The sequence below is a fragment of the Sinocyclocheilus rhinocerous genome, unplaced genomic scaffold, assembly GCF_001515625.1.
Source record: "Sinocyclocheilus rhinocerous isolate Xijiao unplaced genomic scaffold, SAMN03320098_v1.1 scaffold475, whole genome shotgun sequence".
Lineage (NCBI taxonomy): Eukaryota > Metazoa > Chordata > Actinopteri > Cypriniformes > Cyprinidae > Sinocyclocheilus > Sinocyclocheilus rhinocerous.
Window position 1 is genome coordinate 249153 of NW_015646677.1, and position 21303 is coordinate 270455.

Genomic DNA, 21303 nt, shown 5'->3' on the forward strand with positions numbered 1-21303 from the left:
GATGCGATGACGATGTAGGTGTCATTGCATTTTAATGCTTTAGTTAGCCTATCCAGTTAAAGCCACTAGATGCGGCGCTGCTCATTCAAACTACTGCGGAAAAAGAGAACATCAATGCGGAGAAGATCTACGGCAAAACTGAAACTAAGCCGTTCACACAGAACGCATATGTGTCCCTGCAGCACAAAAGCAGTCTTAAGTCGCTGGGGTATATTTGTAGCAATAGCCAACAATACATTGTATGGGTCAAAATTATAGATTTATCTTTTATGCCAAAAATCATTAGGATATTAAGTAAAGATCATGTTCCATGAAGATATTTTGTAAATGTCCTACCGTAAATATATCAAAACTTAATTTTTGATTAGTAATATGCATTGCTAAGAACTTCATTTGAACAACTTTAAAGATGATTTTCTCAATATTTAGATTTTTTTGCACCCTCAGATTCCAGATTTTCAAATAGTTGTATCTCAGCCAAATATTGTCCTATCCTAACAAACCAGATGATGTATAAATCTCAATAAAAAAAAAATGGACCCTTATGACTGTTTTTTTTTTATTGCACATTTTATTGCTTTGAAGAAGCGTGCATTAGTAATATTTTGCTCGATGCGCCCTCTTGTGGCCTCAGGAGAGAAGCCAAAAGCTTTTTTCCCTCCTAACTGAAATTGCCTTTTAAATTCGAATATAATTTGAATATTGATAATATTTAAGTACAAAATTCGAGTTTAGTTTTTATTTAATAATACAAGTTAATAATTTTAGTGCTTCAAGTTTTTAAATATGACTGTTTAGGTTTCCATTAATTGTGTTTTTCAGATTTGGTCTGTTTTAATTCAGTATTACTTTTTATTAGATTTTTTTTAGTTGTAGTTTTTATTAGTTTTTTTATTCTATAGCTAGTAATTTTATTGCTTTAGCTTTTTTACATATGACAATTTAAGTTTAATTTCAGCTTTAGTTTGTTTTAGTTCAGTTTTAGATTGTATTCATTTCCATTTAATAATTTTAGTGCTTCAACTTTTTAGGTTTCATTTCACTTTTAATCTGTTTTAGTTCTGTTGTATTTTTTTTTTTTTTACAGTTAGCAATTTTAGTGCTTAAGCTTTTAAAAAAAAAAAAGACTATATAAGTTTAATTTAATTGCAGCTTTAGTTGTTTATTTCCAGTTAGTAATTTTAGTGCTTCAACTTAAACTTATTTAGTTGCCAAGGCAGCATTTCAGTTAATTCAGTTAATTTTCATCTAAAGTTATTTATAATGACGACAGACCAACACAATAGTTTTTTTTAGCCATTTTGACAGCCCTGCTGCAGACACGTTATTATGAGCGTGTCTAAAACGCGTCACAAGAACGCGTGCTGATGTCTGTGTTCCCGCAGGAGCTCATGCAGCAGAACGACATCGCTTACGTGCTCAACGCTAGCAACACCTGCCCCAAACCAGACTTCATCCCCGACTCACATTTCTTGCGCGTTCCTGTCAACGACAGCTTCTGCGAGAAGATCCTGCCCTGGCTGGACCGATCCGTGGAGTTCATAGGTCAGACACCATCATATATGTATGCGGGTCAAAGACGTTAAGATATCCGCATGAAAAGAAATTTACAAAAGTGATTTTATGTCCATAGAAAGCACATTAAATGTAAGTAAAGTGTCTAATTTTAAGTTTTTGGAGAATAAAATGTCAAAATTTGGTACAATGACATGAAATGGAAAACTTTAAAATTTTTTTTTTTTTTTTTTGGAAAACAACAACAATTTAAAGCAGTGTTGTTGTCTTTGACCCATGCATCTTTGGGATTTTTAATTTTTTAATTTTTTAATGGCCATGGAAGTTCAGGAAAAGTCTGAGCGTTTTGGTTTAATATAATCAATCCAAAAAAAAAAACCTTCTTAAAGAGATATTGTTTTCCATCACATATATATTATTTAATATAGCAAACCATTCTTCAGCTGTGGCTCTGGTTTTAACCATTTCTTTTTAATTACTTTTTTACTAGCTGCCAGAAAAATGAGTTTCTTGTTCCACCCACGTCTTTAGAGTTTCTAATAATATTTTTAATTCTTATTTTCAGTTTTCATTTTATTTAATTTTTTCGTTATTTATGTTATGTACTTTAATCATTTTTCTTCATTTATTTTTTTAAATATTCACTATATTTACAATTTTTGTTGTTTGTTTGTACAATGTTTTAGTTCATTTTTTTGTTTTCGTTCATATTTCATATTTAGTTTTTATTTAATCCCAATTAATAATTTTAAATTAATAATTAATACATTAATAATTTTTACATTTTTGTTTCATTTCATTTTATTTTTCAGTTTCAGTTGTTATTTATTTATTTATTTATTTTTTATTTGACAGTTTTTTATTTTATTTTAAATATTACTATTTATGTTTAATTTAATTTCAGTTTTATTAAGTTTTAGTTTTTATTTAATACCAGTTAATAATTGTAGTGCTTCTGCTTTTTTAAAAATTACTCTTTAGGCTTAATTTATTTTTATTTGTTTCCATTTTAGTTAACATTATTTCCAGTTTCACAGGTTTCATAGACACAATCAGACATGCTCATGTGACTGTAGAAGTAATAATGAGGGTCATGTTGAGAGTGGGAGGTCAGCTGACAGGAAGTGTTTTTGTGTGTTTCCTGTCAGAGAAAGCCAAGGCCAGTAACGCCAGAGTCCTGGTCCACTGTCTGGCGGGAATCTCTCGCTCGGCCACCATCGCCATCGCCTACATCATGAAGAGGATGGACATGTCGTTAGATGAAGCGTACAGGTACTACAGCAGATTCTGTGAGCCTTAATTCATCTGTGTTAATTAAAGGGTGAATCTCAAACACGCCCAGCTCATATTTCAGTATCAGATCAACAGAATCTTCCTCGTATTGTGATATTATTATTATTATTATTATTATTTTGATGACAGTTCAACACATTCTGACTACTGTCATGCACAAAATTTTACTTACACATGACGGTACTTGTTGAGCTGAAATTAATTTGTAGATATCTTGCAATTCTGACTTTCTCGCAATTTTGACTTTTTTCTCGTAATTGTGAGTTTATATTTTGCAATTCAGATTTTCTTGTAATTATGAGTTTATAACTTGCAATTCTCACTTTTTTCTTGCAATTTTGACTTTTTTCTCATAATTGCGAGTTTATATCTTGCAATTCGGACTTTCTTGTAATTGTGAGTTTATAACTTACAAATTCTGACTTTTTCTCGCAATTTTGACTTCTCGTAATTGTAAGTTTATATCTTGCAATTTTAACTTTTTCTCATAATTGCGAGTTTATATCTTGCAATTCAGATTTTTCTCGCAATTTTGACTTCTCATAATCGCGAGTTTATATCTTGCAATTCTGATTTTGTTTCTCGTAATTGTAAGTTTATATCTTGCAATTTTGACTTTCTTACAATACTGACTTTTTATCGCAAGTCTGACTTTTTTTCTCGCACTTGCGAGTTTAAATCTTGCAATTCTGACTTTTTCTCGTCACAATAGTAATTGTGAGTTTATAACTTACAAATTCTGACTTTTTTCTTGCAATTCTGACTTTTTCTCACAATTTTGTTTCTCATAATTGCGAGTTTATGTCTTACAATTGCGAGAAAAAAGTCAGAATTGTGAGAAACTCAAAATTGCGAGTATATATCTTGCAATTCTGACTTTTTATCGCAAGTCTGACTTTTTTTCTCGCACTTTCGAGTTTATATCTTGCAGTTCTGACTTTCTCGCACTTGCGAGTTTATATCTTGCAATTCTGACTTTCTCGTACTTGCGAGTTTATATCTTGCAATTCTGACTTTCTCGTACTTGCGAGTTTATATCTTGCAATTCTGACTTTCTCGTACTTGCGAGTTTATATCTTGCAATTCTGACTTTCTCGTACTTGCGAGTTTATATCTTGCAATTCTGACTTTCTCGTACTTGCGAGTTTATATCTTGCAATTCTGACTTTCTCGTACTTGCGAGTTTATATCTTGCAATTCTGACTTTCTCGTACTTGCGAGTTTATATCTTGCAATTCTGACTTTCTCGTACTTGCGAGTTTATATCTTGCAATTCTGACTTTCTCGTACTTGCGAGTTTATATCTTGCAATTCTGACTTTCTCGTACTTGCGAGTTTATATCTTGCAATTCTGACTTTCTCGTACTTGCGAGTTTATATCTTGCAATTCTGACTTTCTCGTACTTGCGAGTTTATATCTTGCAATTCTGACTTTCTCGTACTTGCGAGTTTATATCTTGCAATTCTGACTTTCTCGTACTTGCGAGTTTATATCTTGCAATTCTGACTTTCTCGTACTTGCGAGTTTATATCTTGCAATTCTGACTTTCTCGTACTTGCGAGTTTATATCTTGCAATTCTGACTTTCTCGTACTTGCGAGTTTATATCTTGCAATTCTGACTTTCTCGTACTTGCGAGTTTATATCTTGCAATTCTGACTTTCTCGTACTTGCGAGTTTATATCTTGCAATTCTGACTTTCTCGTACTTGCGAGTTTATATCTTGCAATTCTGACTTTCTCGTACTTGCGAGTTTATATCTTGCAATTCTGACTTTCTCGTACTTGCGAGTTTATATCTTGCAATTCTGACTTTCTCGTACTTGCGAGTTTATATCTTGCAATTCTGACTTTCTCGTACTTGCGAGTTTATATCTTGCAATTCTGACTTTCTCGTACTTGCGAGTTTATATCTTGCAATTCTGACTTTCTCGTACTTGCGAGTTTATATCTTGCAATTCTGACTTTCTCGTACTTGCGAGTTTATATCTTGCAATTCTGACTTTCTCGTACTTGCGAGTTTATATCTTGCAATTCTGACTTTCTCGTACTTGCGAGTTTATATCTTGCAATTCTGACTTTCTCGTACTTGCGAGTTTATATCTTGCAATTCTGACTTTCTCGTACTTGCGAGTTTATATCTTGCAATTCTGACTTTCTCGTACTTGCGAGTTTATATCTTGCAATTCTGACTTTCTCGTACTTGCGAGTTTATATCTTGCAATTCTGACTTTCTCGTACTTGCGAGTTTATATCTTGCAATTCTGACTTTCTCGTACTTGCGAGTTTATATCTTGCAATTCTGACTTTCTCGTACTTGCGAGTTTATATCTTGCAATTCTGACTTTCTCGTACTTGCGAGTTTATATCTTGCAATTCTGACTTTCTCGTACTTGCGAGTTTATATCTTGCAATTCTGACTTTCTCGTACTTGCGAGTTTATATCTTGCAATTCTGACTTTCTCGTACTTGCGAGTTTATATCTTGCAATTCTGACTTTCTCGTACTTGCGAGTTTATATCTTGCAATTCTGACTTTCTCGTACTTGCGAGTTTATATCTTGCAATTCTGACTTTCTCGTACTTGCGAGTTTATATCTTGCAATTCTGACTTTCTCGTACTTGCGAGTTTATATCTTGCAATTCTGACTTTCTCGTACTTGCGAGTTTATATCTTGCAATTCTGACTTTCTCGTACTTGCGAGTTTATATCTTGCAATTCTGACTTTCTCGTACTTGCGAGTTTATATCTTGCAATTCTGACTTTCTCGTACTTGCGAGTTTATATCTTGCAATTCTGACTTTCTCGTACTTGCGAGTTTATATCTTGCAATTCTGACTTTCTCGTACTTGCGAGTTTATATCTTGCAATTCTGACTTTCTCGTACTTGCGAGTTTATATCTTGCAATTCTGACTTTCTCGTACTTGCGAGTTTATATCTTGCAATTCTGACTTTCTCGTACTTGCGAGTTTATATCTTGCAATTCTGACTTTTTCTCGCACTTGCGAGTTTATATCTTGCAATTCTGACTTTTTTTTCTCGTAATTGTAAGTTTAAATCTTGCAATTCTGACTTTTTCTCGTCACCAATAGTAATTGTGAGTTTATAACTTACAAATTCTGACTTTTTTCTTGCAATTCTGACTTTTCTCGCAATTTTGACTTCTCATAATTGCGAGTTTATATCTTGCAATTTTGAGTTTCTCACAATTGTGACTTTTTCTCGCACTTTCGAGTTTATATTTTGCAATTCTGACTTTTTTTTCTCGTAATTGTAAGTTTATATCTTGCAATTCTGACTTTTTCTCGTCACAATAGTAATTGTGAGTTTATAACTTGCAAATTCTGATTTTTTTCTTGCAATTCTGACTTCGCAGTTCTAATGACATTTTTTAGAATTGTGAGATAAAAACTTTCAATTATCGATCGATCTCAAATCTGTGTCCGTTCGCAGGTTCGTGAAGGAGAAGCGTCCGACCATCTCGCCCAACTTCAACTTCCTAGGTCAGCTGCTGGACTTCGAGAAGAAACTAAAAAGCACGAGCGCCGCGCCGCTCAAACCCCGACCGCCGGCAGACGAGCAGAAGCCGGAGCCGCTGACGATGCCCTGCGTTCTGGCCGGCGTCCCCGAGGAGCATCTTCTGGCCCGGGCGCTCTGCGGCCTTCAGCTCGGCGAGGAGCCGCAGGAGAACGTCCGGCCCAAACGGTCCTTCTCCCTGGACATCAAGTCGTACGGCGAGTCCGGAGCGTCTCTGCGAGCGTTTCCCGTCGGTGAGCCCTGCCAGTTCTCGCCGGTGCAGGAGGTTTCGGAGCAAAGTCCGGCTGAAGATAATAATAAGACGCTCCAGCGCAGCGGCAGCATGGATGGAGCTCCGTCTAAAACAGCTAAAGCACTTAAAGGCTGGCACTCAGACATCGTCCTCGGACCCGTAACCGGAGGCTGGTTCCTCTCCTCCGAGTCGGCGCGCTTTTACGGCTGCGCTCAGGGTCTGGAGGCGGTGAGGAGGCGCGGGCGACAGCGCAGCGGAGACGGAGGAGACTCTCGCAGGAGCTGGCACGAGGAGAGCAGCTTCGAGAAGCAGCTGAAGCGCAGGAGCTGCCAGATAGACGGCATGACGGACAGCCGGTCCCGAGAGGAGATGGGCACGAGGAGCAGCCAGTCCAGCTTCTCCGGCAGCTTGGAAATCATCGAGGTCTCCTGAGGGCTCCACACGCAGTCATTTATTTCTTTGCTTTGTTCTCATTCAGATTTGAACTCCGCACAGACACATGCATGAAGGTGGAGAGTCTCACAATTCAAATTAAGGCAAGACACTACAGATAAACAGGGCAGACCTTAACCCCATAAGTGGCCCATTTTTGAACAATAAAAATAACTAGTTAACCCTAATATACAGTCAAACCAAAATTTATTCAGACACCTTGAACAGTCCTCTCATTATCACAGTTTATTTGCTATAGTTTAGAAAATGGTAATAAAATATGACTCTGTGTCAGAACAAACTCATCTTGATAATGTCAGATAATTTTGATAGAAAGGTATGTAATGAATTCAGCTGTTAAATTTAAGTACACAATTAGATAATACCAATCTAGCTCAACCGGTTACCAAGCAATGCTTCATTTAGTTTAGTCTGTGGTGTAAAAGATCACATTAGCAATTAAAGAAAAAACAGTTGAGCAAAACATGCTCAGGTCAAAGTGACTGAATCATTTTTGATCCCAAATTGTACTGTTAGTCCACTGTATGAAGAGTTTTTGGGTATAATATGTCACATGCCACAGTTCACTTTATTTTGCTCTCCTCACTTACATAAATGAACTATAGTGTCCTGCACCCACTAGTAAAAAAATATAAAAAAATATATCTGGAGTCTGAATAATTTTTGGTTTGACTGTACATCACCAGCTGATTGATAACATTAAGAATTACAAGTATTAAATATATAGATTTAAAAATATGCATAATTATTTAATTTATATGCATAATTCAATGTCAGAATTAGTTAAAATGCAATAAAATAAACACTTAAATGTGTATTTTGGATGTTTTTTAATCCACTAGTCTGAAAGAAGAAGCAAAATAGAGCTCAAAACTGAGCAGTGCATTAAAACGCCTGTAGTGTCTTGCCTTAAGAGCCTCTTTTTGACATGCATGTGTTGAATTATGATCTCAGGAAGTTGCGAATCTGTTGGAGATCTAGAATCAAGCACACACACACACACAGACACACACACACACACATACGCACACACACACACACACTCACACACACACACACACACACACACACACACACACAGACACACGGACACACACACACACACAGACACACACACACTCTGTTTCTCTGATTCACTGATGCTGCATCCAAAACCCTTGAACCTCCAGCAGCTTCTTCACACGAGATGTCAGACCTGATGAGACACAGACGAGAAACACTTCATTAGTCTGAGCACTTTACAGCCAGAAACCCTCTCTTCTTCATTGGTGCTTTAGTGCGGAACAAACGATCCTGAACAGTGTTGATGTTCATAGACTCATACTGAGCTGTGCAGGTTTATTGTGCAGGTTTACCTTCTTAAAGGCTCGCCAGAGGTCATGAACTTGTTCCTCGGATCACCGGTCATCAGCATTGAATCGTCTGTTCCAGGATCAGCTGTCGAGCGCCATAAAGACTCCTTCAGACCGTCCTCTTCACGCTGAAACCCTCTTCCTCTGATCTGCGTTTGATGACTTTGAACAGAAGGACAGAGTCAGAGTTTCCTAAAGCTGTGAAAATTGAGCTGAAGACAGAACGAATCACTGAATCACGAGTCTCTGAATCACATTCGACATGCTTTTACACAGGCCTCAAATCTACAGTGATCAATGTTTTATATTTTTACAATAAAGTCAAATGACTGATATAATCATTCCTTAAGTCAGATCAACCATTATTTTTGTGATTCGTGTCTGGGATGGTACCGCTGTGAGATGAACGAGAGCGTTTCTGGATATATTAATCAGTAGCTGTTTATTAATTGTTGAAATAAAACACAAGTGGTACTTGAACATCTTCAGCTGTCTCCATTGAAACAGTAAGGCGTTTAGAGCTGATCTTCATCTGGATCCATAGGTGGCGCTGTGACACACTCGTGCGTGAATACATTATAATATACACTTAATAATATATAAAACACCATTTTACTGTATCCACTTTATTTCGCAGACTGTGTGAGACTTTTGTTTCATTAACCACTGTTGGTAAATAACTACGATTAAAACTAGGTAAACTCTAAAAACTATTTGCGCCACAAACCAGTGTGTTTATGATTATGATAATAAATCGTATGATAACAAATACCAGTTTGTAATCTCAAGTGACATAACGGACTGTTTTTGTGAAGCTAAAATAACAACGCAAATAACAATGGGTGTGGATTGTGATTGGACCGCAGATGATCACATGATCATTTTCTCCTCATGGAAATGGATTTTTAACAATTAAGTTGCTGACAAACCTGTTGGTCTGAGCGCTGAGGTTGTTAATCGTTTGTATGCACATTTTTCGAATCCATCAGTTCGCATGGTAGAAAAACTACATTTCCCAAGATGCTGTACAGAAGAACCCACCAATCAGCGAGCAAAGCACTCCAAAAGCGATCTTTAGCTCCGCCCGATTTAATATTTATAGCTCCGCCCACTTCGAACGAAGCACTCCAAATTATGTAATCGAGTCGGTCTCCCTACGTCATAGACTGTATAAAAACATGGACGTAGTGTCCGTGACATCACCCATAGGTTTCCGAAGAGTGTTTTTGAAGCTCAAAAGTGGGCGGAGCCGGCCGTCGCCATCTTGGCAGCGCGTCACCGCGCGTCACTCCCGGATAATCGAAAATGGGCAAAGAGGCGGGAGCTGGTTGGTGAAGCCACGCCCACCTAGCTCGACGGTGGTACTTTCATAGTCTTGTCTTTTTGTCCGAGTTATTTGAAATCATTGTTTGTAATGTTGTGATTCTCCTAGTAGCTGGTTAATTTGATTCATGGCTTATAATGCTTTAATGAACAATTTTTGGGACTCAATGGCAAGAATTGATGTGAAAAATACGCACGGAATTACAGCAGCCGGTGTGTGTCGCCCTCTAGCGGTGCAGATGCGCTACAGCATCATCAACATGTGCGCACACGTCACGTTTAAGAGTTCAGAGCTTTATTCCTTTCCCAACTGTGTATTATTTATCAATGTGAATTTACTTGACTTACACACCCAAACGTATTTTATAGCTTCATAATTGAATAATTAAGAAGATAATAAACGCCGCTGTTGCAGATGCGTTTTATGTTTGTGTCCAGCAGGCGGCAGTAACGCGCAAAACAGCTCTTCTGGCGCGATTCGCTTTCTCTGAAGAATCATGGGTAATGTAGTTTTTCACCAGGAATACATCTCACCACGATGATATTTTTGTAATTCTGAATCTGAAACTCTCGCATATTTATTCTATAATTACACTTCTTCTAAAGATTTTTGGAAGCAGGTGTCGTTGATGATTTTTGATACATTCTACAAAGTTATTAAAACACACGAATCTATAATTTTGGACTGTAATACTGGCTCAAGGTAATAATTCATCCTGGGGCGTTTAAGCTACAGTAATGTCTATTACACCCTAATTAATTTTATTTTTCTGTAAAGATCTTACAAATATTTTATGACTCATTGAATTCAATAACAAGAAATAAGAAGTGTATAAAATATATTTTATATTAAAATAAATAATTTGCAGAATCTAATAGTTTACCATGTATTATGTAGGTAAGTAAGGTGTTATCCCACATTTCTGTTTGACTTGTATGCATTGCATGTTCTTTTAAAGTTAAATTAAATAAAAAAATAAAAGACCGGGCTATTATTGACGGCTCTGAGTGACCAATAAAAACGCTTCCAGTAAGACCCGCCCCTCGGAAGAGGATTGACGTCAGGATTCCCCGCCCTTCCGCTTCCTCTTTCACAGCGGCCGTCAGCGAGAGACACCATGAAGGCGTCTGGCACAGTACGTAAAATCCTTTTTACTCACTTCACAGTCGCTCAAACCTCATAGCTGTAACCCGAAAACACACATAAGGCACTAAACTATCCATAACAGTGACTTTACCCGACACACGTTTAGGATTGAAGCGCTAGATTTGCGTTGACGTGTTGATTGTAGCGGAGAGAGAAACATGGCGGCTGTAGAATGGCTCCATGTGCTCATCATTGAACACACACTCATAGCACATCTCAGGATTTTGAGTTAGTTTGCGGTCTAACGCACTCTCAAGGTACTTATTCTCACATTTTCGCCAGTGTTGTTAAAGTTAAGTGCTTGAAGTCCGCGGTTGTCTACCACAGGCTTTGTTTTCTGAGCGTTAATCCCAATCAGTTCTCACGAAGCGCCGGTATTCTAGCCTGGTGTAGTGTTGATATGATTATTTAGTGCGCTTTTAAGTAAATGTGAATCAAGTATAAGTAAATCTAGATCAGGCAAACATGCTCCTTCCCGCAGGGTTTAAGTAGTAAACTTTGAACATGTTAACTTGCTGCTAAAAGTGTCAGCAAAAGAGAAACCTCAGCGAAATAGACACCAATTGTATATACCTAATAATCCATAGAAAACAGGGTAAAAAAAATTACAACTTTTCACTTAGAAACTGCAAATAAGTTAAGTTCAAAATACTTTGTGTCATGCCCTTGCCATGTGTGCGGAAAGAAATACCGAACCTTGTCGCCTTTCATAGGCTGTAAAATGTGCCGCTGAAAGTGAAATCAAGGTGCGACATGTGATCCTGCTGCACGAGCGATGCTGCTGTTACTCTATAGGGCCTTTCGCACCACTTTAATTTCTGAACTAAAGTACTGGGACTCGAATCACAAGCTTGTGAATGAGAATCGAATCGTGAAATTTGTGTCCAAACCCAGCCCTAGCCATTCCCCTTTCTGGGACTGAGGGGGTTGGTTCCCTTTATATTGGTTCTTTTTAGAAATCGATTCCGAGCCGCTAGTAATGAAAGCAGCAAGCACAGAGCTTTTCCTGTTACTTTGAGATGCTACAATAGTGCGTTTAATGTAGTCGAGCTGTAACTCGTGAGCTTTTTTCCTGTTTCTGAGACGACATGCCTGGAGGTTAACCGCTTGTTTGTTTCCATATTGTGTTCCTGCACAGGTCCATGAGCAATCGCCCCTCAAGGTGAAGAACTTCGGCATCTGGCTGCGTTACGACTCTCGCAGTGGGACCCACAACATGTACCGCGAGTACAGAGACCTGACCACGTCTGGAGCCGTCACTCAGTGCTGTGAGTATCACAAACACACTCGTTCAGCATGCACACACAAACCCAAAGGTCATTTCCTCCCAGTGTCATGCCCTTGCCATGTGTGCACAAAGAAAAACCGAACCTTGTCGCCTTTCATAGGCTGTCAAACGTGCCGCTGAAAGTGAAATCAAGGTGCGACATGTGACCCTGCTGCACGAGCGATGCTGTTCTGTGTTTGAACTCTGTAGTAAATGTCATGTATTTGATTTGTGCTTCAGATCGTGATATGGGTGCCAGGCATCGCGCCCGCGCTCACGCCATCCAGATCATGAAGGTGCAGATCATCGCAGCCAACAAATGCCGCAGACCCGCCATCAAGCAGTTCCACGTGAGTTTGCATGTTCAAATAATGCTTATGAGAATCTTTTATCAAATGCACATTGATGCAACCATTATAACCGAGCTGTTTAAACTTGCATCTAAAGGCTTTCATGTTGTTTCTCGATTCAACAGGACTCCAAGATCAAGTTCCCTCTTCCTCACAGGGTTCTGCGCCGCCAGCACAAGCCCCGTTTCACCACCAAGAGACCAAACACTTTCTTTTAAAGTGTATGTTTGTGCTTTTCACATCACAGACGAATAAAAGAGAAAATCAAGTCTTGTTGTTGCGTGGTTTTTAATTGACTCGAAGTCCTGGACAGATTGGTCAGATCTTTAAAGAATATCTCTTTAGGATATAGGGGGAAATTTTGCAAAAATAACACATTTTTAGGACCAAAAAAACTTGCATTGTGATGTTTGTGACATAGCATGTGATTAAAATAATATATATTTTTATTTAGCTGATTATACATTTTAGTCACTTTCAATATGCAGCAATAATCTGATCATTGAGAATATATCTTTTTTTCATTTTACAATGAGTTTTTGTGTGGAGGATGCATAATTGTAATGTCACAGTGCAAAATATTCTAATGCCTAATGGGCTTTAAAGCTAACAATAGTAAGTGTAATATAAGAGTGTATTACTCTGCTAATGAAGTAGCTATGGAGTTTGATTGGTTTGCCCTTTTGAAATCCGTTTTCATAGAATTTCTCTTCAAATCAGCAGTAAATATAGCTGAGCATTGGCAGGTGTTTATAAATCCACCAGTCCTTTTTTCATACATTTACCCAATCAAATTTAGAAATATTTAAAATAAATTTTAAACTATTTAAAAATAAAAAATCTGGCAGCTGCGTTTCTCAGTCGCCGCCACAAGAGGGCAGAGTTTGACCACGAACTGCGTTTTAAATTCTGTCATGCGCAGTATTAACATATAATAGTGAATATACAAAAACAGTATATGATAATTATGCACTTATTGTGACATTCCCGATCTCAAAGCCGGTATTATCTGTAGATATCATCGATTTCTTTGGCAGAGTTACAGTTTATTCAGATAAATGAACTTCAGGTGTGTTTGATTACTCATGGAGCTGAACTCTACAGGGCTGTAGTTTTAATCAGAGGCACTACATTACGACAAAAAATTTTTTTTTTGAAAAAGGCTTCAACATTGTGCCAAATGGCGTCATTCTCAGGTAAGGAACTTATTGCTGTTTGTCTGTTGCTGCTATGATTTTAACTTCTTGTGGGTGGTTGCCAAGGTGTTCTTTTTGGTTGCTAGGATGTTATTGGTCGTCGCTTTCTGGCTCAAGTCAAATACAAAGTCTGAAAAACCAGGTACGTAAACTTCATGCGAATATCACATAAAATGCTGGATAGAACCAAAGACTATAGCATACCCTTTAGCCTTAAAGGGACTTTGGTAGAACACAAAGATGTGAATGAAAACAACTCAAAACTTGAGGTGGATACATTGAATTATTTGGGTAGTAAAAAAATGGAAAATATTTCCAGATGAATTCGTCACGTGGCTAAATAATTTAAGTGAATTATTATAAATAGCACTTGCATAAAACTCTTACTAATTCTGCTAGCTATGTAACGATATGCATACGAATTTCACAATTTTAATTTCCTCGTTCACCACACGGACTTTAAAGCGATAAAAAATAACGATAAAAATAAAGTTTTAAAAACCGTTTAATCCTATTAGGATAGGGAAGTTCAGACCACAACTATACGGTAACTACGGTCTTTGTCAGGTGACGTCACAATCACGAGAATCGAAGTGCATTTTGGGTATCTCCGCCATTTGTAGGGTATCAAAGCCGAGGTGTTCTGTAGTTGGAGAATTGTCTTTTTTATTTGATTTAAAATGGTACGTTCTTGTTGTGTTAAAGTCTGCAATAGTGAATTACATGATAGAAAAGGTCACATAATAAACGCACGTGACTGACAAAGACCGATTGTTGGAAATCACTTTTCAAAATGATTTTTCTTTCATCTGATGAACGATACAAATATTGACAGCCAATCAGAGTTCAAAGAACGCATCGGTGTGGACGCTAATAAAGTTATAGTTCTTGATAATAATAGTGATGCTTTCCTCAGTGAGCACTACTAATGAGGTTTATTTCATTAGGTGCGTCACAAATCGCGTACTTACGCACTAGTCTATGACGTTCTGTAGTAGGCTATAAATAGTGCGAGTAGTGTGTTCACACTGAAAATTCCAAAAATACAAAGTGCGCTTTAAATACCCGGATGATGCACTTAACCGAAAAAACGTGTGGAATGTTGGAGTCGGACACTTCAATTACGTACCGAAGGGGGAGGGGCTATCAGACTCCGATTATGAATGACAAAAATAACCTTATATATTAATTCATACACTACATGGTTGAGTACATAGTGCATAAGTACATAGTGTATAGTGTGTCATTTGGAACTCAGCTATTTTTTAATAAGAAGCTAATTGTTAGCCGGTGGGCGGAGCCTGTGAGTGACTCTTCTGGGCGTGTCACACAGTCACTCACCTGCTGCTGCAGAAGCATGAAGGGGATTTATTGATATATTGATAGGTGACTCTGTGGGTTTGGCAGGTTCATTTGTGGGCTGCGTGTCCATTTCCTGCAGGGATGACACTTTCCAGGAAGTGTCCAGCACCCAAACCTCAAGCCACATATTCCACAGGCAGCACATAAAGCTCTGGGTTCAGACGTTTACTGGCAGGTAGAGCGAGTCTCAGCCCGGTGAAGGCCTCTGTGTGTGTTTATGTGTTTTATGAGGGGAAAAGTGGAAGGTCACAAATCTGATTCTCTGCAGGATCATCCAGCGAGGACGACTGAGGTCAAACCAGTCTGCACACACAAATAATGAAAATACCTAGATGTGTGTGCTTTTTTTTTTTTTTACAGTCATTCCAGGATCAAAAATTATATTTTTATGGGAAAATTAAGGTTTTTAAAGAACTATGCAGTGATAAACGTCAAGCAACCATATGCTTCAATATTTTCACATGACAGCACTGTGTTACAATGAAAGCAAGTGGCTCACCATTATAAATAAATAAATAAACATAATAAAATTCAAAATAAAATAAAAAAAATCAACATGCACTCACAATAAAACTATATAAATTATAATAAATATTTAATACAGTCATCTAAGAATCAAAAGGAAAAAATAAATACATTATATTTTATTATAAAAAATTATAATACATTTTACACACTTTTAAAACTTAAAAGTTTATTTATATACCCTGTGTATAATTTGAATACATTTGTCCCAGAATCAAAAGGGGGAAAAATGAATAAATATAATATTTATATATAATTAGATTTTATTATATAAAATTATAATAAATTATATACACTTAAATCAACAAGTGGGCCACCTTTATAAAAAGAAATAATATATATAATTTATAAAATGATAGAAAATGAAATTTGAAGTCATCCAATCAAAAGGGGGAAAAATAAATTATATTTTATTAAAATATGATATTATAATAGGTTATGTACACTTAATTCAGCAAGTGGCCCATATAAAAAAAAAAATATATATATATATACACACACACACACACACACACATATACTCTCTCACACACATATATATAATTTGAATAGTCAATATAGTCAAAAGGGGGAAAATTATATTGTATTAAAATATAATAAATTATATAAATTTTTAAATCGGCAAGATATAATGTATATAATTATGAATTACATTTGAATAATTGCATCAATAATTGCAGAATTGTATGACTCACAATAAGAATATGTATTAAGAAAGTAATAAAGTCCATTTTGATTACATGTGGACTTTAATAACAGTTTAACCCCAATTTGTTGTTTGCCTCTTCTGCATTGAGCTGTCCTGAGTAGAGTAAAACACACAGTTCTCCCACACACTACCTGAGTCAGCAGCTCACGGCCCACGGCAGCCAATTTGATTGATTGGACTGAGAGTTTCCACATTCAGGACACAGGGAGAGTTTCACAGGATGTGCAGTAAAACGCAGAGAGCCATGTCAAAACCTCCCGCTGCGGTAGTGCTTCAACACTTGGTCCAAGCAAACACTTAAAGTATAATGTTTTTGAGACACAGGCCGGCTACTGAAAACCTGCCATGAATGACTGGCCTCACACACGGATCTAAAAAGAGAGAAAATCAACATGGGAAAGAGAAAAAAAATCATTAAATAGAACATTTCATGCTGAAGTATCAGAACAGATGACTGTAGTATGCAGTATATACTGTATGCTGAGTATGGGAATGTTCTGTATGCACAGAATACACAGATTATCTATTTACAGTATAACACCGTCAACAAATTCCATTTACCTGGAGTATTTATCCATTAGCATCTGAATAGCTGTCATTCATTTGGCTCACAACAGAAATCTGACACACTTTACACACTGTACAGAATATGGAATCCCACAATGCATGTGCTCAACTTTCACGTTATATGGAAGCTTGTTCCGCCATGGGCTAAAAAAATACAACACAGAACTGAAAAAATGTCAGAATTTTGACACAAGCAATTATCTTAAAAAAAAAAAAGTCAAAATTGTCAATTGGAAAAAGTCAGAATTGCGGGACATAAACTCAGAATTCTGAGACGAAAGATTGGAACTGCGAGATGTAAACTCAGAATTCCAAGAAAAAAAGTCGGAATTGCAAGATACAAACTCAGAATTCCGAGACAAAATGTTGGAATTGCGAGACGCAAACTCAGAATTCCAAGAAAAATTTAGCAACTGTGAGATGTAAACAGAATTCAGAGGGGGAAAAAGTCAGAATTTTAAGATGTAAACTCAGAATTCCCGGGGAAAAAAAGTCAGAATTGCCAGATGCATGCTCAGAATTTCAAGGAAAATAAGTTGTAATTGCGAGATGCAAACTTAGAATTTTTTTTGCAACTGCGAGATATAAACAGAATTCAGAAAACAAAAAAAGGCAGAATTGAGATGTAAACTCAGAATTCCAAGAAAAAAAGTCGGAATTATGAGAGAAAAATGTGCAATTACCTTTTTTATTTTTTATTCTGTGACAGAAACAGACATCATTTTCCTTCTTATAAATGAACCAAAAGTGAAAAACAGTCTTGTTCTAAACTTATTTTGATAAGATTGTCAAATGTTAAGATGAAAAAATGCAAAGAATATAATGCAAACTAATCATTTTTGTTAGATGATAAGTAGTCTCCCGTAGCCTGACCTTCAGACTGATGGCAGAAGGTTTAGGAACCTTGGCTGCCCAAGAGGCCATATGACTGACAGGTAAAGCAACCAATCATGTTTCGGTCCAAGGGCGTGACGTCTGGGGCCAGATGATAAGTGGATGCCACTCGCTAAATTAAACATGAATGTAATGAGGTCATGTGACAACAATATATCAGAAATCATTCTATTGTGTAAACAGAGCTGTTATCACAGTTTGTGTCTGAGGTTTTGAAGGACTCTCATTCTGTCTCATTCATGGGAATACATGCTTAGTTCAGTGTCTACTGTGTCCAGAGTGACGAATGGTGGCATGGAACTCCAAACGAAAAGCGTTGTGATCACTAACAACGCACAGAAGGTCTCCATTCAGACTCGCGCTCCGCTTGGCACGAGCAACAGAGCAACGATGAGGGAAAGTAAGAAATGACTTTGAAGCGCCTGCGAGTCAGTATCTGTTTCACAGGCTTCAGGTTCAGCACAGAGCGGAGCCGGCGGCCTCCGGGGAAAGGAGCTGCAGGCCGATTGAGAAGCTGAACACGATGAGTCGCACAGAAAACTAGACATTAACACCACCTACGCTCGTGCATTTCAAGTGCATTAGTGTACATGACGGCTTTAGTGAGAATCTGTTTCCCTAGGGAGAAAATGAATGGACTTTTTACTTCTGGATCTCGATTATACAATCTCCATTCATTTTTTCCATAGGGAAATTGATTTTTAATAATAACTGATAAACCTTTTAGATGCCAGGCCTGTGTTAATTGATTGTTAATTGATTGTGTATGCGTTTGTTAAACCCATCTGTTCGCATCAACATTTTTTTTTAAAGGATTAGTGGAATTCGTTGTGAAAAACTACATTTCCCATGATGCTGTACAGAAAAACCCACCAATCAGAGAGTTGCAACGAGTGCCAAAAGAGATTTTTAGCCCCGCCCACTCTCATGAAGTACACTGAAAAAAATGATTCATTGAATTTACAAAAAAAATGTTATCAATTTATTTTAGCTACATTTAAATAAACCAATTTAGTTGACTAACTTTCAACCTGTTTTTTTTTTAAAGTAGCTTTTCAGTGTACTGTACTCTAGACAGTCTCTCTACACTCTCAAAATGCTTAAGTATTTGTGTGTATATATGCATATTTTGCAATGAACTTAAAATATATGGTTACAATAGTTTCAGCTAACAACTTTAAATAGTTTTACATTTCTACATCATTTTTAATTTGATTAATGTCATTCGCAATGCTTCATGGGTTTGTAGCTCTTTCCCTCACTAAAAGTTCGCAGTCTTTTTATATGATTTTCATTTACTTTTTTGCTTCAAATCAGAGTTTGTAATGTTGTGATTCTCCTCGTAGCTGATTGGTTTGGTTAATGGCGCATAATGCATTAACAAAGCCTTTTTAAAATCCCTATGGGAAAAATTAATGGAAAAATACTTCCATGATCAGTGCAGCTGAAAAGTGGGCGGGCGCTAATGCACTCTATTTACTTGTTGGAACTCTCTGATTGGTGGAGATTTCTTTGCAGAATCATGGGTAATGTAGTTTCTCACTATGAATTCCATTGTTAAACATGATTTTGAGTAGAAATAATGTGAAAAGTTGGCTTCAACAAAAGCATATACCATCGATTAACAACCTAAGAGCTCACAACTGGTCTATCTTCAAATGTTTATAAGTTGTTAAAAATCAGTTAGTCTATGGAGAAAATGAATGGAGTTTTTACTTCCGGAACAGACGGTTGCACTCTATAACGCTCACAAAATCCCCAAAATCCCCCTCGCTCGCTGAAATAAAGCCAGCATTATCAGAGGACGGCGCTCTGGATGCTGAAGGAACCGAATACACACGCTTTTGTATGTTCATTGAGTTCAAATTGACCCCTTTTCCTCTCAAGGTCCAGCAGTCTTTCCACAAATGGATTTTTGATCCATTAAGAGAAAAAAACGTGGGAGAAAGAAGGCCTCTCCTTTCAGGTTGACAGCAGGGGAATTCTGGGATGTGTTGCCAGTGGCGACCACAGGATGAACTTGTGGAACGTCAGCGAGAGCGTTGGCTCAAATATATCTGCTTTTTGATTCCCACAGACAGGAGAGAAGCTTATTTTAACGTTCCAGAGGTTGAAAGTGCACTGCCAGCGTTTCAGCGTTGCTATAAAAAGATTTATAACCCAAAAAATCAAAACAACTCGGGCTGAAATATAAACACTAATCACATTTCATAGGTTTGTTCGGCCTGGTGTTTCACAAATTACAGGCATCAGTTGATCGCTGTTATGTTTTATTGCAAAATCTTGATTCAGAACAGACTTCATTTGCAGAATTGGATGAATTTTCATTTATAAAACCCTCCTTTTGTGTTGAAAATATGGCTACTGGGTTTGTGTTGGGGTCAAATTGACCCACATTGGTTTCCATGCAATTTGCAAACTGGATGGAAACCAATGGGGGTCAATTTGGTGGCTATTGTTGTCATCAAATTGTATTCAGCCTTTCCCAAACACATTTATGTGTTGAATCTTTGCATTTACATTCATGACTCCAAATGAGAAAAATCCACCAAATTTCAAGAAGATATAAATAGTTTAACCAGCATTTCAACCAGTTTAAAAATCAAATATGGGTCAAATCGACCCGCAGTGCAATAGGAGGGTTTTAAAAACTGTAGTTTGATTTGATATGTTATCATGTATTTCATATCTTAGTCCTTGACAAGCTATAATAAAGAGACTCTGAGACTCTTTGCTGTTTTTCAAAGTGTTGATTTTTTAGGAAGTTGAATGGAAACCAATGGGAGTCAATTTGACCTCAACACCATCGTAGTCACCAAATTGTGTTCAGCCTTTCCAAAATGCATTTATGTGTTGAAACTTTGCATGTACATTCATGACCCCAAATGAGAAAAATCCACCAAATTTCAAGAAAAAATAAATAGCTTAACCAGCGTTTCAAGCTGTCTAAAAATCAAATATGGGTCAAATTGACCTGCAATGCAATAGGAGGGCTTTAAAAATTGTAGTTTGATTGGATAAGTTCTCATGTATTTCATATTTTGTTCTTTGACAGTAAAGGTTTTCTGAGACTCTTTGCAGTTTTTCAGAGTGTTGATTTTTGGCGAAGAGTCAATTTGGCCCCAACACCATTGCAGTCACCAAATTGTCTTCAGCCTTTCCAAAACGCATTTATGTCTTGAAACTTTGCATGCATGTTCAAGACCCCAAATAAGAAAAATCCACCAAATTTCAAGAAGAAATAAATAGTTTAACCAGTGTTTAAAGCAGTTTAAAATCAAATATGGGACAAAAAACAATAAAAATATAATAATAAACATATTTTATTTGTTTAACAGTAAAACAATAATGTGTTCTCAAAAAAATTGGTTTGTGTCATCTTGTAGAGCACAGATGCAGTGCTGTAATATCACAATGTTGTTTATTTTAACGCACGGTGGTCAGAATGTCTAGAGTACATCTGCTGAAACAAACGTGAGAAATGGTTGTTTTTCTACGTCCATTTCTTTCTGAGCCAAACCCTGATGGAGGCCGCTCTCCTGTTGCATGCTGGGAGTTTTCAACGCAACCTGAGAGGGTGA

At 37.0% G+C, this 21303-nt stretch overlaps 2 protein-coding genes across 3 annotated transcripts in view; both read left to right on the forward strand.

Annotated features, from left to right (window-relative positions):
* The window catches only part of LOC107707972 (dual specificity protein phosphatase 16-like), a 24474-nt gene extending 17248 nt beyond the window's left edge, over nt 1-7226 (forward strand). For both annotated transcript variants that reach the window (XM_016512097.1, XM_016512096.1), the window contains exons 5-7: nt 1386-1545; nt 2664-2787; nt 6262-7226. In XM_016512097.1, the coding sequence (XP_016367583.1) occupies nt 1386-1545; nt 2664-2787; nt 6262-7009 (1032 nt within the window). In that variant the 3' untranslated portion in view covers nt 7010-7226. The remainder of the gene's footprint in view (nt 1-1385; nt 1546-2663; nt 2788-6261) is intronic.
* A 2976-nt stretch (nt 7227-10202) lies between these two features.
* LOC107707946 (60S ribosomal protein L18a-like) lies at nt 10203-12737 on the forward strand. The gene is made up of 4 exons (XM_016512069.1): nt 10203-10206; nt 11917-12120; nt 12360-12469; nt 12595-12737. The coding sequence occupies exons 1-4, from the start codon at nt 10203-10205 to the stop codon at nt 12685-12687; spliced, it is 411 nt and encodes a 136-aa protein (XP_016367555.1). The 3' UTR covers nt 12688-12737.
* Nucleotides 12738-21303: the final 8566 nt, after the last annotated feature.